The sequence below is a fragment of the Oncorhynchus clarkii genome, chromosome 12 (genome assembly GCF_045791955.1).
Source record: "Oncorhynchus clarkii lewisi isolate Uvic-CL-2024 chromosome 12, UVic_Ocla_1.0, whole genome shotgun sequence".
Classification (NCBI taxonomy): Eukaryota; Metazoa; Chordata; class Actinopteri; order Salmoniformes; family Salmonidae; genus Oncorhynchus; species Oncorhynchus clarkii.
The window spans coordinates 47,976,991-47,992,020 of record NC_092158.1 but is presented as its reverse complement, the minus strand read 5'-3'; the positions used below and the strand labels follow the sequence as shown (position 1 = coordinate 47,992,020).

The following is a 15,030-nucleotide window of genomic DNA, read 5'->3' as shown; positions in this document are numbered from 1 at the left end:
TAGGGGGCACAGGGGCACGTGCCCCTCAGATTTGTTCTGTTTAAAAAATATCATTTTTTGTTGTTTCTCTGTTATACTACGAGCCACCTAGCAATTGTATGAAATTGGCTTTAGCTAGCCCAGATAGGTTTCCAATCTCCCAACTTCATAATTACCTACCAAGAAGCCATTTCAGTCTATCAATCAAGTTAGAGTAGCTTGTCTAACTATCTTAGCTGGCATGCCTGCTGGCAAGGTTGGTAGACTTTACAAAGCAAGCAATTACTAAATGTACTGAATAATACTCACATTCCTTTCAATATTTTACCCAGATCTTAGCAGAGATGCAGAGAAGTATTTTGTTTCTTTAAAAAAAAACTGTCAGGAAGATACAGACAGCTCAAGAGGTATGCTTAGATATGCAGAAAAATAATCATATTTTTTACACATAGATTTAAGTATAATGATTATGGCATACTTAGGATTTTGGGGTGGAACCGTTGGTTGGTTGGTTGGTTGGTTGGTTGGTTGGTTGGTTGGTGTGTGTGTGTGTGTGTGTGTGTGTGTGTGTGTGTGTGTGTGTGTGTGTGTGTGTGTGTGTGTGTGTGTGTGTGTGTGTGTGTGTGTGTGTGTGTGTGTGTGTGTGTGTGTGTGTGTGAGAGAGTGTGAGAGTGTGAGAGAGTGTGAGAGAGTGTGAGTGTGATAACCTCTTGAAATGCAATCCAAGTCATTCCGCAGCCCTCACCTAATGCACCAGGCCTTGAGTGATTTTTGCTGAGTTTTACTATCCCGCATTGTTTTTATTAGCTATTGCACACGCTTGAAGTTTTACAGTTTGATGGCCAGTGATCATTATCAGGGTCAGTTACAATACCGATCAACTGCGCTGCCTCCACGTTATGCTTCATTTGGCTTAGCCGCTCCCACTTTACAAACCATCCTCCATCGTTTTCAAAAATGAAGTTATATGGAAGGTGTATAACCTAGATCCCATATTGACATTGAAAACCAGAGCCCAGCGCATTTTGCTTTGATTGTCGATGGAGACCTCATTTGAGGCGGTCTGGATGTGTTGATTTAGATTTTTTTAAAAGGCCATCCTGGGCAACGACTGTCCAAATTCACTATGGGCGTGTAATCGCTGGCCAGGGGAACCAACCAACCAATATGCAGACAGATATATCTCCCTACGCTGTTGCTCTCCTCCTCCAACTCCAAGAGTGGTGAACCGGATAGCGCTGCCTCCTAATCAGCGTTCAACTCAAGGCACAGTTATTTGGATCAGTAAGGGAGGGTTAAGAGAGGGGGGGAGGGTAAGAAAGGGAGCAGATGGAGGGATCTGAAGCAGAGCGATTTAACAGTAGCCTGGGGAAATAGATTAAGGCGAGGTTGCAGTGAGGACAGGTCGGAGTATATTAAACAGTGGCACATTTCCACCTGGAGTTAAGGCTGAGGTCACGGGGAGTAATGGTAACATGCCATTTGGAAGCACGCTGGTTAGCTTTATTTCCTTTCAACTTTTTTTCTACCTTTGTTTTTTGTGGAGAGATGCTTAATGACTTAGGTGATGTTGATTTTTTTTTGCACATTTATCGAGACATTGCCCAAACTGAGTATCATTTGTTGATAAATCACCTGGCTATGTGGGTCTGAAGCACCTGCCATGAAGTCTAGAAATGGGAAAAAGATTAACACAGTCCAGATAGGGTATATGGCAAACTAGCAATTGTCCTTTTGAATCCAGCTCGAAATCACAGCATATCTAATCATGTGAGAATCACATTTTACATTTATTAACACCAAAACCCCACCCAATATAACTTTAACACCTTCCCCACCCAGTATCCCTCTCATAGCCCCACTTCTGCAACCCCCCTTTCTCCCAGTGAGCAGACGGCCACCTGGTGGCTCCTTCATGGTATTGCACTTCCACAACATCCATATAGTAGAACTATGAGTCTGAGAGTCTGTGTTGCAGGGCAGTAAAGGAGGAGGTTGCGCCAGTGAGTAGCTGTCGTCTCCATTTACTGTCTATAAAGAAGACGGCTCTCCATTTCGCTGGGGAGATATGAAAATGCAATTATCTTTAAAGGCGCTGGTCAATACAGGCCATGACTGCTACATGATGGTTTATCAGGGCATCCGGCGTAGTAGGTTAGTGAGACGAATTACCTATATCTACAGGGCCCCTGATTAGACAGACTAGCCCCCAGCAATATCTAGTAAAATTTTAATTGAACAGCTATGTGTTGGAAGTGATTTATTGAAGAGGATAGACAGTGAGTGAGGAAGGGGCGAGGGGGTGAAGGAGGAAGGGAATCATGCATGGGAGTAGAAAGGGGAGGTATGGTTGACAGAACAGTGTGAACATAATGAGAGTTGATGCGTGAGAGAAAAGGATGAAAAGAAGGTTCCTTTGGAGAACAGAACTGGCCCACTCACAGCAGCAACAACAGCATGAGGCATCACTGTTTAGAAGCTCTAGGTTTGCGTTGGGAAGCCGTGTGCTCGCCTATCCCCACTGTTATCATTGTGTGTAATCGTTCAATCAATTGGTGGGATTTGTTTTTCTCTTTTAGTTTTAATTTTTGTACCGGATGCTTTAAGATGTATGTGGGGCCTTCCAAAACCAAGCTGACCCAAATCGAGGGATTGTCCCTTTTGTCCTCTTGTTTCCTTACTCTGTCAGTCCATCCCAGGTCTCCTGTATTTCCTCTGACATTCAATAAGCACTGGATATAATCTGATATTTCGTTGATCTTTAGAAGTGCTCAAAATGACATTTATCTCGACATCAAATTAATATGGCGCTAACGTTTATTTCCTGTTGGCAAGAGGGGTCGAGAGATGAGACGCCGCATCAAGACGGATGGAGAAGTTCTCTGAACCGCATAACAATAATAGAGTTCTCCCCAGCACTTAATCTCACACTGCTTCCGGTGTAATCGTCAAAGCTCCCCCACCCTGAAAATCATTTTACCTTGTCAAGTGTATCAGTATTCAGATTCCTCACAGAGAGTAACCGAGTATCCAATCACAATGTGACAACTAGCTTTTGTTCTGGCAGCATTCATATGTGCAAACGTCTCTGTCTCTGTCTCTCTCTCTCTCTCTCTCTCTGATGTGAACTCTGAAAATGTCAGCAACTTGGTTTCAGAGAAGCCCTGATTTTCTTGTTCTCTTCGGCTGTTGGCAGCGCTCAGTTCCACTCGCCTTATCAAATAAATTGGAGAGCGGCTTTTCCCCGATTGCCTCCACAGAAAGGTTCTGGCTCACCCGAGGGTCTTCTGCTCATGGCTTTGGCTGATGGGAAAACTACTTAGAATAATTGTTTTCCTGGAGGACGGATTCCCAGCCACCGTTGTCCCTACCACCGTCATGCAGTGCCTGTGTGTGTGTGTATCTGTGGTTTGTGTGTGTGTGTGTGTGCATAAGTGTTTGTGTGTGCAGATAGCTGCATGCATCAGTGCCGTCAGGATGTGTGTTTGTGTGCCTGAGTGTGTGCACCTGCATGTCTGTGGTTTGTGTGTGTGTGCGTGCGTATGTGTGTGTGCAGATGGCTGCATTTGCATCAGTGCCATCAGGGCACAGATAATGGAGTCTCCACTTGAGGGAAACACATCAGACCATCTCACTACTTAAAGATAAGACAGGAGCCGTAACCTGCTCTCTCAACCCCTCCTCCCTCCCAGGCACCCTCTGTTTTGGGTACTGTAATTGCATTTCATTGTAAGTAGTCAGGAGCCATATTTGAAACAGCTGTTGAAACTATTGTTGTGATTGTAATGAGGCAGCTCTACATCTTCTCTGTTTTGGTTTTCTACACTTTTTTCTCATTGCCTATTTGGTCTGCGGAAACTTCTTAACCCTGCCATGACCGCTAGATGAGTCAAAACAACGAGCCAGGTGTAAAGCTGATCAAATTAAGTGCAAACTTTTATCAGCTCAAATAATCAGGATAACTTAAAAGTTGTTTTGCATTTTGAGACTGGTAGTTGGATAGTTACGAATACAAACATGATCGTCATTATTCGGTTACCCTTTGCTGCTTTTGTCAAAACTGTTTTTCTCAGATTAATACACTTTACGCATGCTCATGTCAGATCGACAGTTATACGCTCCTATACTCTGCATCTTCGAAAGAGCCCCAAGAAAACTATTATACGTGCCTTTGGTCCTTTTCTCCTCAGATGATTTGTCAGATTAGTGTAAATCCTGACTGTCGGGTCATCCCTCGCTGTCCACGTCCCATATCGTCTTTTGTTTTAGCGAGAGATTACTGAAGATGCTGATAATTCCCGACCCGTGGCGGCTGCCCCGTCACATGGCCTAGGCTGGCCACTCGGTTTACCATCAGACGAGCATCAGCAGTGTGACAAGTGCATCCAATCTTTTTGGGGTGCCAGGCATCTCTTTGCAAAGCGAACATCTGTCCTGATGGCTGCACGCTGCCAATTATGGCAGAATGTCCACATGGCTAGAGAGGGAGGTTGACACATCCTCGTATTGATGTTCCTCTCATATTCCCACAATAATGAGCAGGAGGCATGTGCTGCTCCCCCGAGGCGATGCAAAACTAAGGTCTCTCTCTCGCTCTCTCTATCTCTTTAGTCAACTTTGGGCCCGACGAGACTTTACTTTTGATATAATATACAGGTATGAGGGATATCAGAAAGGACTATGGTCAACATTGTATTTTAATGCCGAACAGTGAGTCTCAAGGTCTGGCATACACAATATCTGAGATCACAATTCAATAAATAACTACTCATGAACTGCTTGTGGACCTTCAATGAACCCCGGTTGAATGGTACTTTTGTGGTTAAAAGGTTATTTAATAGTCTCTTGTGCTATTTTCTACAGCAGTCACTTGCAGCGCACCTTGTAAACATAATCCATGGTTGTTGTGGCAGTTTTGAAATAATAGCTCTGTCAGTGCAATTCATGGCTTAAGTGGAGTGGTACCGGAATATGTTTGAGCCTCACATTACATCAAACTCTGACTCCCGAGTGGCGCAGCGGTCGAAGGCAAGAGGCATCACTACAGTCCCTGGTTCAAATCCAGGCTGTATCACATCCTGCCGTGATTGGGAGTCCCATAGGGCGGCACACAATTGGCCCCAGCATCGTCCGGGTTTGGCTGGGGAAGGCCGTCATTGTAAATAAGAATTTGTTCTTAACTGACTTGCCTAGTTAAGTAAAAAAAAAATTAAAAGCTGCCAATTCAAGGGTGCAAAATCCTGGAAACATATAATAAGGTTTCGCAAGCTTCCTTAAACATATCATGCCGAGCTGTTATGTCATGGATTGAATCACATCACATGAAACGGGCAAAGGAATCAAGCACAGGGCCAAGGACAAGCATACATTGATAGCCAAATAATATATTGTCATGGAGTGGGAATTTGTTTTGACTGCAGAACTCCAAGTGGAGAAGTTGTCTCTAATGTGGCCTATTAGAGAAATGAATGGAGCTTCAGTCGACAGATGAGTGGAAAAAGGCTTTGCTGACCAAATTTAGTTGTTGAAGAGGCCCTGTTTTTGCAGTAGAGCAAAAAGGAGTGCAGATTATGCCTTTGAGAAATTCTAGTGCTAACATTTTAGTTCCTATTTATTAACTTTTTCCCCTGCATTTGCTTATCGAGGTCTGCCAAGGGCACCGACGTGAAAGCCCAACGTTGGCCTCCCAACGTTGGCAAATCACTTTATCTGTGAGCTGTTGTCACCGCCAACATGGTCAAATGTTTGTTTTTGTCACTCCTCACCGCAACATGCTACCTCTAACAACTGCCAAAAAACTGATGTGCAATCTGTGAGTGGTCTCTAAACAAAGGATTTGTTGTGGATGCTGGATAATTTCACACACAGGAGAGTTGTGTCTAGGAGAGCCTGAAAACGAGGAAGGAAAGTGAGGGAAGAGGCGGATATGGCTGGATTGGGCGCTAGACTTGAACCTAAAGAACAATCAACAGTGTTTCTATTAATATTTTCGTTTCCAGTTAAAACCTTCTCTTTGCTGTAATTTGACTGGTGTAAATGTGAAGAATAAACATAGCCCGTTACACTACCTGGATTAATACTGCCTATAAGCCATTGATTCAGATGGCTTGAAACCACATTAACAACCAAGTCTTGGTGTTGACTCCTTGCCAACTTTGAACAGTTAGAGTCCCACTGTGTTCTGTCTTGTTTACCGGGAGGTGGTCTGCTAATCATAACTTGGTACTGAAGGTGACACTTGGAGCTGGGCTAGATCTTTAGAGCCGTCTTCTTTCATCTGAACCAAACCAATCCAACTCTGTTTGTGGGTTTACTGTTTGGAAAGGGCACACTCCAGGTGTGCACCGTTCCTCCACACAGATTCACTCCCTAGGGAAAGATGCGTGCGATAACTGCGTACAGAGATTCAAATCTTGCCTTGCTCCTTCGGAGATTTATCATTTGAAAATGAAGGTGTTTTTTCAGAGGGCGGGCAGCAGCGTAGAGCGGGAGATAAGAGTAAACCTAGGCCTCATTGAAAAACAGGGAGCTGCAGCCTCTCTTGGTCATGGTCCAGTCATCAGGTGAGTGCAGAGGGAGCAGGCAGTTCAAAGGCAAAGGGAGGGAGTGCGTAGGGAGCAGGCAGTTTAAAGGCAAAGGGAGGGAGTGCAGAGGGAGCAGGCAGTTCATAGGGAGGGAGCGTTTGAAACCAGTTGAGGGTTAAGCCGGCAGAATGATTCACCCCCTCAATTAATTTGCTGTCACCCTTTTTAAGTGTTTGGTCAGCCTTGGGGTGGCAGGTAGCCTAGTGATTAGAGCATTGGGCCAGTAACCGAAAGGTTGCTAGATCGAATCCCTGAGCTGACAAGGAGACAATCTGTTGTTCTGCCCCTGAACAAGGGGCCGTCATTGTAAATAAGAATTTGTTCTTAACTGACTTGCCTAGTTAAATGAAATAAAATTGATTATGATTACAAGAGCCTGAATAAATATGGTCAGAATTCCGATGTATAGGTCGCAGAACAACCTGCCAGGCATACGGCTGACTCTCATCCCCCCCAAAATTTCACAATGTGAAGGAGTTTGCTGTTTTGACAAGCCTTAACTGTACGCATCATCATGTTATGTTAATTAGTTACCATCAAACCTCTGCAAAACACACAATTTGGTTCCCAGCTGTGTCTGCCACCGCACTGCAACAAAGATATGAGTCAATTCTGTATCAGATGTGAACATTGCCAGTTGCAGGTTTTTGATTTGCGATCCCCTCTGATATCTCCTTGGCTCGAACATTCAAATTTTCCCAGCATGCCCCTCTTAAGAACATATCCCTGCCAGCCAGGTTTTCTTCCTTCTCTTTTCCTCTGGCTCTTCAGCTGCAAGGCTCTGTACTGACTGTCAAACCTCAAAGCTGTTTACTTGGAGTGATAAACAAGATAGATATTGGAGTGCTCGAGATGATTGTTGAGATTGCTGTTCATGATCCAGAGGCAAGGAGTGCCTGTCACTCAATATAGTTGCTTTCCGTTGCATAGAGCCATCACTGGATTGTTGTGTTTGAAGGTGTTAACCACACTCTTTGACAATCTGAGAAATGTATTCAAGACTAGATGGATGAAGAGCTATACACCAATCCAGGTTAGCTAAATGTGCTAAACATGATGATTCTCCATAAGTTACATACAAGTTTACATACAACAGTTAATTAAAACACATTGAGTGTTATAGAGAAGTCATTTCTTAAATACTCTTTCAGAGCATGTGTTTGTACTCAAAACATTTTCTCGCTATATGGCCTTGAAGGATTAGGAGCATTTAGAGCTAACCGCTCTTGTTTAGCAGTCATCCACTCCAGCGCAGTGCTTAATAGAAGTTGCCATGGCAGACGGCATCTGTGTGGAATTAATAAATAATGTCTTAGCCGAAGTAGTTCACACAGGCTCCTCCATTTTCCTCTATCAGAGCTACAAAGCTGGCGAGAGTATTACAGAATCAGTGCTTATTACTAGTCACAGCTGAACCTTTCTGATTTGCTACACTCACTCATTACTCGGCTTTGTGCGAGTGCTAGGGCAAGCTCAATTCACATTCCTCATACCCTCTCATTTATATGGGGGAATTAATGGAGTCACTGAAATGGATCATAGTCTTTAAAACCCTTGTGCAGTACAATTTTCAAGCTCTCTCAAAAGATTATGGAACCAAAGAATATGGAGTGGATTTTTATAATTTTCCTGATGCTTAATATACAGTTGGCTGGATGAAAAATACTCTCGAGTGCAATAGCCTTTGTCTTTAGATAAGATGTATCACCACATTGTCCATATACATCAGCGATCACCAACCTTTTCGGAGTCGAGGTCACTTTCGGAATCAAAAAGCAAGCGGAGATCTACCGCTCAGATTATTGTTTTTAACAGGACTTAAAAAATGTAAGCCTATGCAACATTAACCTAATAAAAATAGTTCTGTAGGAATTATGTTTGTGCAGTAAGCCTAACCTGATGGTGAAACTTGAGTCGCACCAGGTTTTCTATGCCTAATGCACAAATTCATGTTGTTCCTATGACCAGAGAAGGTGAAATATTCCTCGCTATAAAAATAGACACGACAAGCTGCTAATAATGAAAATTCATGCCTACTGAAACATTCATTGTAGCTGCAGTGCTGGTTGTAGTGCGAGTGGAAGTAGGAGAAGCACGTCTTATGTTTTGCAAAAGTCTTGAATAAAAACAGTGTTGACAGTGCTGAATAAAAACATGAACTCACTCTTTGCTGTATTCTTTAACAATCTCTCTATGGTTATGGTTTTAAAAGTTGTGAAATCTCATGTAGGCTATTATCAAACTTTGCTGTGGTGTTGTGGAAGCTGTAGGCTCAGTGATTTAAGCTATCCGATTAGCCAGTGCAGTAGGCACACTTGATTTAGCTTGATTCAGCTCCCTTCAGGCAAATGAAATGGTTCAAAATGAGAAAATGAGAAAAAAGCTTCTGAATCAAGTGCATCTACCTCCAACAGCACAAGGAGCGCAAGGCTTTATCGTTAACTATTCTACAGAAATGTTTAATGATTGACTAGGAACGCCACAATCGACCGGCTGGTGGCCACTGATCTACATTAACTTTCAATTATTGACATTTTGAAATTGCATTTGCCCCAATGTGTTACAGTGCACATGATGGAACTATAGTATAAAAACAAACCGACAACCTCTGACCTCGCAGATAAATCATGAACTGTTCATAAAGTTTATTCCTTTTATCTGTCGATTACAGGGTCAAGGCAAAGAAAGGGGTGAATCTTCTGCAAACCAAGTCAAAGAATGCCCAGTGGACTGTGGACTGGGAGGTGCAGTCCGGGGCGAAGCATTCCATCACCACCATCAACGTGAACAAGAACAAAGGAGTACAAGCCGGGTAAGTCAACAGCCTTGTGACTAAACACAAACCATCTAACTTAATTAAACACCACAGAGGGAGTGAGGTGGTCGTGCCCAGCACACTGGTAAAAACTTTAAGATGGTTTGTTCTTTGAAAGACGATACGAGACATCTTCAAAACGTCCTATTTACAATAGACCTATTTGCAATATACTGTAGATATGGATCCAGTTTAGGGTATCTGTCCAAAAAATCTTTGGATATGCTTTGTTAAATAAATTGCTTAAATGCAAAGCCATATAAAATATATTTAGATAAGGTATGATACGCTTAAAATATATGCTTACACCAAAGATTTCAACATTTTTCCCTGCTTGGCAGAAAGCTGATTGGGGGACCACTACATTAAACTGTAGTATCCTTTTTACAGCTTGATTATCAACTTCAGTGATGGATCCATTTTATGTGTAGACAAAACCAATAGAAAAATGCCAAAATTATATGTACAGTTTAACTTTTATATGTCGCTGCATTACAGTGCCATGGAGATGGGATTCTGTCATTGCCAAACATGGCAGCAATATCTTTGCCTGTCACTGGGCAAAGGTACCCATGATTATATCAAATGTTATTTGTCACATGCGCCGAATACAACATGTGTAGACCTTACCGTGAAATGCTTGCTTACAAGCCCTTAACCAACAATGTAGTTTTAAGAAAATAGAATTAAGAAAATATTTACTAAATAATCCAAAGAAAAAAGGGATATAGGGGGTACCGGTATCAAGTCAATGTGCAGGGGTACAGGTTAGTCAAGGTAATTTGTACATGTAGGTAGGGGTAAAGTGACTATGCATAGATAATAAACAGGGAGTAGCAGCAGTGTAAACACAAAGGGGCGGTCAATGCAAATAGTCTGGGTGGCCATTTGATTAATTTTTCAGCAGCCTTATGGCTTGGGGTAGAAGCTGTTAAGGAGCCTTTTGGAGCTAGACTTGGTGCTCCGTTACCGCTTGCCGTGCAGTGGCAGATGGAATCGTTTATGACTTGGGTGACTGGAGTCTGCCAATTTTTTGGGCCTTCCTATGGCACTGCCTAGCATATAGGTCCTGGATGGCAGGAAGCTTAGCCCCAGTGATGAACTACCCTCTGTAGCACCTTACCGAGCAGTTGCCATACCAGGCGGTGATGCAAACGGTCACGATACTTTTGATGGTGCAGCTGTAGAACTTTTTGAGGATCTGGGTAACCATGCCAAATCATTTCAGTCCCCTGAGGCGGAAAAATCCTTGTTGTGCCCTCTTCGCAACTTTCTTGGTGTGTTTGGACAATGATAGTGTTGTGTTTGGACTATCATTAAATGTGATGACTGTTATTTTATCAAATCAATTCTCTATGTGTAATTATTATTACCTGATTAAACTAATCATGTAAACTTTAATTAACCAGGAAATCGGGGCACCACGGGAAAATGTTTATGGAGTCTCTATTTCCTGAATCGACTCTTCAGAAATTGTCATATCTTATCGATTAGTCTTCTATTAATGTATCGTTATTACCTCATCAATTCTCATTACTGAACGTCGCAAACTCTTGGATATCTGCATGAACCCTAGCCTAAATGATGAATCGGCAATATACAAATTGGCTTAATTATTTATTTACTAACTAAATAATCACAAAAATACATAACAAACAAACAGTAGATATTGGTTACTAACACAATGCATTGAAAAGTCCCTAGTGGGCTAAACCGGTATGACTGCTTGCTAGACAATTGAAAGGGGTGGAGCCAGAAAAGAGCGGGAGAGACAAAATGGATTGACAACACACAGTTGGTAATTACAATTGACGTCGGAAGTTTAGATACACTTAGGTTGGAGTCATTAAAACTCGTTTTTCAACCACTCCACACATTTCTTGTTAACAAATTATAGTTTTGGCAAGTCGGTTAGGACATCTACTTTGTGCATGACACAAGTCATTTTTACAACAATTGTTTACAGACAGATTATTTCACTTATAATTCACTGTATCACAATTCCTGTGGGGCAGAAGCTTACATACAGCAAGGTGACTGTGCCTTTAAACAGCTTGGAATTATGTCAATTATGTCAAATTATGTCATGGCTTTAGAAGCTTCTGATAGGTTAATTGATATCATTCGAGTCAATTGGCAATGTACCTTTGGATGTTTTTCAAGGTCTACCTTCAAGGTCTACCTGCCTCTTGCTTGACATCATGGGAAAATCAAAAGAAATCAGCCAAGACCTCAGAAAAAAATTGTAGACCTCCACAAGTCTGGTTCATCCTTGGGAGCAATTTCCAAACACCTGACGGTACCACGTTCATCTGTACAAACAATAGTAGGCAAGTATAAACACCATGGGACCACGCAGCCGTCATACTGCTCAGGAAGGAGACACATTCTATACTTTGGTGCGAAAAGTGCAAATCAATCCCAGAACAACAGCAAAGGACTTTGTGAAGATGCTGGAGGAAACAGGTACAAAGTATCTATATCCACAGTAAAACGAGTCCTATATCAACGTAACCTGAAAGGCCACTCAGCAAGGAAGAAGCCACTGCTCAAAAACCGCCATAAAAAAGCCAGACTACGGTTTGCAACTGCACATGAGGACAAAGATCGTGCTTTCTGGAGAAATGTCCTCTGGTCTGATGAAACAAAAATAGAACTGTTTGGCCATAATCACCATCGTTATGTTTAGAGGAAAAAAGCCCTAGAACACCATTCCAACCGTGAAGTACAGGGGTGGCAGCATCATATTGTGGGGGTGCTTTGCTTCAGGAGGGACGGATGTACTTCACAAAATAGATGGCAGGAAAATTCTGTGGATATATTGAAGCATCACCTCAAGACATCAGTCTGGAAGTTAAAGCTTGGTCGGTAAATTGGTATTCAAATGGACAATGACCCTAAGCATACTTCCATAGTTATGTTTTAATGAGAACTAAGTCAAGGTATTGGAGGGCCATCACAAAGCCCTGACCTCAATCCTATAGAAAATGTGTGGGCATAACTGAAAAACGTGTGTGAGCAAGGAGGCCTACAAACTTGACTCAATTCCACCAGCTCTGTCAGGGCAAATGGGCCAAAATTCACCCAACTTATTGTGGGAATGCTACCCGAAACGTTTGACCCAAGTTAAACAATTTAAAGGCAATGCTACCAAATACTAATTGAGTGTATGTAAACTTCTGACCCACTGGGAATGTGATGAAAGAAATAAAAGCTGAAAAAAATAATTCTCTCTGCTATTATTCTGACATTTCACATTCTTATATTGAAATGGTGATCCTAACTGACCTAAGACAGGGCATTTTTACTCGGATTAAATGTCAGGAATTGTGAAAAACTGAGTTTACATACACCTTAGCCAAATACATTTAAACATCCGACTTCAACTGTATATTCATCGAAATGCTAATCCTATGCACATGAATGGCCGCTCATTCGAGAATAAATGCAATGTATATATTTATGCCCATATGTTGTTGTTGTCTTCTCTGTGAGAATCGCCGGCCCATCTGCTGGAGAGTCAGTTCATCAGAGTCTCTGGTTAATTTCCCTAGAGGTCATAATGTATTTCGTAGTTGTTGCTTTCTCAGCGGCTCTGGATAGTGTCTGTTGTAATGGATACGTCAGGTGTACAGATGGTTGTTGCATAGAATAGATGCTTCCGTGGTTGTCAGTATTCTCGTACTAGACTTTTGTCATTTCTAGCTGCGGACTAGTAATTATACGTCTAGTGTTTGCTCTTGTTCTGTAGTGATCGATTAGTCTCAGAGTTGAACCATTTCCAGCCGTGTAGCCAAAACTACAGCTGTATGGTCTCCGTGACCTATAGAGTTGTAGTTCTTAACCATTTCAACATGTAGCATCAGCTCCATATTTTCTGGTCTAATGGACTATAGAATGGGGACTCCAACATGGGGACTCCATCCCAGCGTTCTCCGACTTCATGTAAATGTTGTAGGACGTGGTTTTACACACTTCTGAGAAAAGGGCAGTCCATGATGCCAACCTAATGTCTATGCTCACTTGGGCGTGGCCATTGATTTGGTTAACTTCGTATGAAAACCCATATTTTCTCATTTAGAAGGTTAACATCACATTACATCTTTGCACAAATTGTTCCATGTTTAATCACATACGTTTCCCAATATCTAGATGTGAACCCCATAATTAAGAAGTGTACACAACCAAAGACACAATAATGAATGTTTCCTGTCTTTCATGACCTCCTCCCTATCGGCTGTCTCATCATTGTCGGTCAGGCCTACCACCATTGTGTCATCAGCAAACTTAATGATTGTGTTGGAGTCGTGCTTTGCCACACAGTCGTGGGTGAACAGAGAGTACAGGAGGGGACTAATCACACACCCCTGAGGGGCCCCCGTGTTGAGGATCAGCGTGGAAGATGTGGTGTTGCCTACCCTTACCACCTGGGGATGAACCATCAGGATGTCCAGGATCCAGTTAAAGAGGGAGGTGATTAGTCCCATGGTCCTTAGCTTAGTGATGAGCTTTGTGGGCACTATGGTGTTGAACACTGAGCTGTAATCAATTAACAGCATTCTCACATAGGTGTTCCTTTTGTCAAGGTGTGCAATGGCAATGTGGAGTGTGATTGAGATTGCGTCATCTGTGGATCTATTGGGGCGGTATGTGAATTGGAGTGTGTCTAGGGTTTCTGGGATAATGATGTTGATGTGAGCCATGACCAGCCTTTCAAAGCATTTAATTTGTCACTAATGTGTTTTGCCTACATTTTAGAGCCAGGTAGCAGTCTCTGAGGACAAATAGTAGGCAATTTCCTATTTTCATTTGATTTGGCCTTCTAGCTGTTAAAAGTAAATAAAAACGATAGAATCAGGCCCACTTTATCAAGCTAAGTGCAATAACATTAATGCTGGGACCTGTTGGAAAGCACATTTAACTGTGATATAGTTCTGTCCTTTTGTGCCGACATTGGTATATATTTAAGATAATGGACCATGCTGGGCTGCTTTATACATTTGCCCACAAAAGTAGTATGAGTAGATCCGTGCAAAAGATGGTCCCAGTTATATTACCACATTAAGCCTAATAGGTTTATTAAAGCCTTCATTTTTACATGGTTTGGCATAACATCATGCCAATAATTGATCATATTTTCATCTTCAATCACACAGTGTGATCAATCTTCTGGGCGAAGGCGGCGCTTCGGAGCATTTAGCATTTCCTGATAGAGGAAACGATTACTTTCTTCCATAGCCTGGTTACATGTTCGTTATACAAGGAACTAAGAATAGTGACTGCTTTTAATGTCGACCATGTGATGCTCTGTGTTAAGGATGCCGTTGTTGTATGACAGCATACAGTCATTATGTGTTCATCATAAGTGTAATGAAAACAATATGTACCATGTTAATGTAAAAGAAACATGTGAGGACCTGGTGGTTAATTCTTTAAATATAACATACAGTATTTAACCCCTTTTTTTGGTGTAGTCACAAAACTACCTTCATACTTCCCCACTTTTTAATTTATTTATCCGTTACCGGTTACCTTCGGACGAGTGACATTTGTGAGGGTCGTAGAGCAAAATGGAGAACTACATCGTGTTCGTGAGAATCTCCCCTTTCCACATTGGGTTCCTATTAGTTTGTAGCCTAAATAGTTTGGATG

General features: G+C 42.1%; 1 protein-coding gene across 3 annotated transcripts in view; it reads left to right on the top strand.

The window, feature by feature from the left end:
- Window positions 1–15,030, top strand: part of LOC139420760 (transmembrane protein 132E-like) — a 367,970-nt gene that overhangs the window by 292,916 nt on the left and 60,024 nt on the right. For all 3 annotated transcript variants that reach the window (XM_071170969.1, XM_071170970.1, XM_071170968.1), the window contains exon 3: window positions 9,235–9,375. In XM_071170969.1, the coding sequence (XP_071027070.1) occupies window positions 9,235–9,375 (141 nt within the window). The remainder of the gene's footprint in view (window positions 1–9,234; window positions 9,376–15,030) is intronic.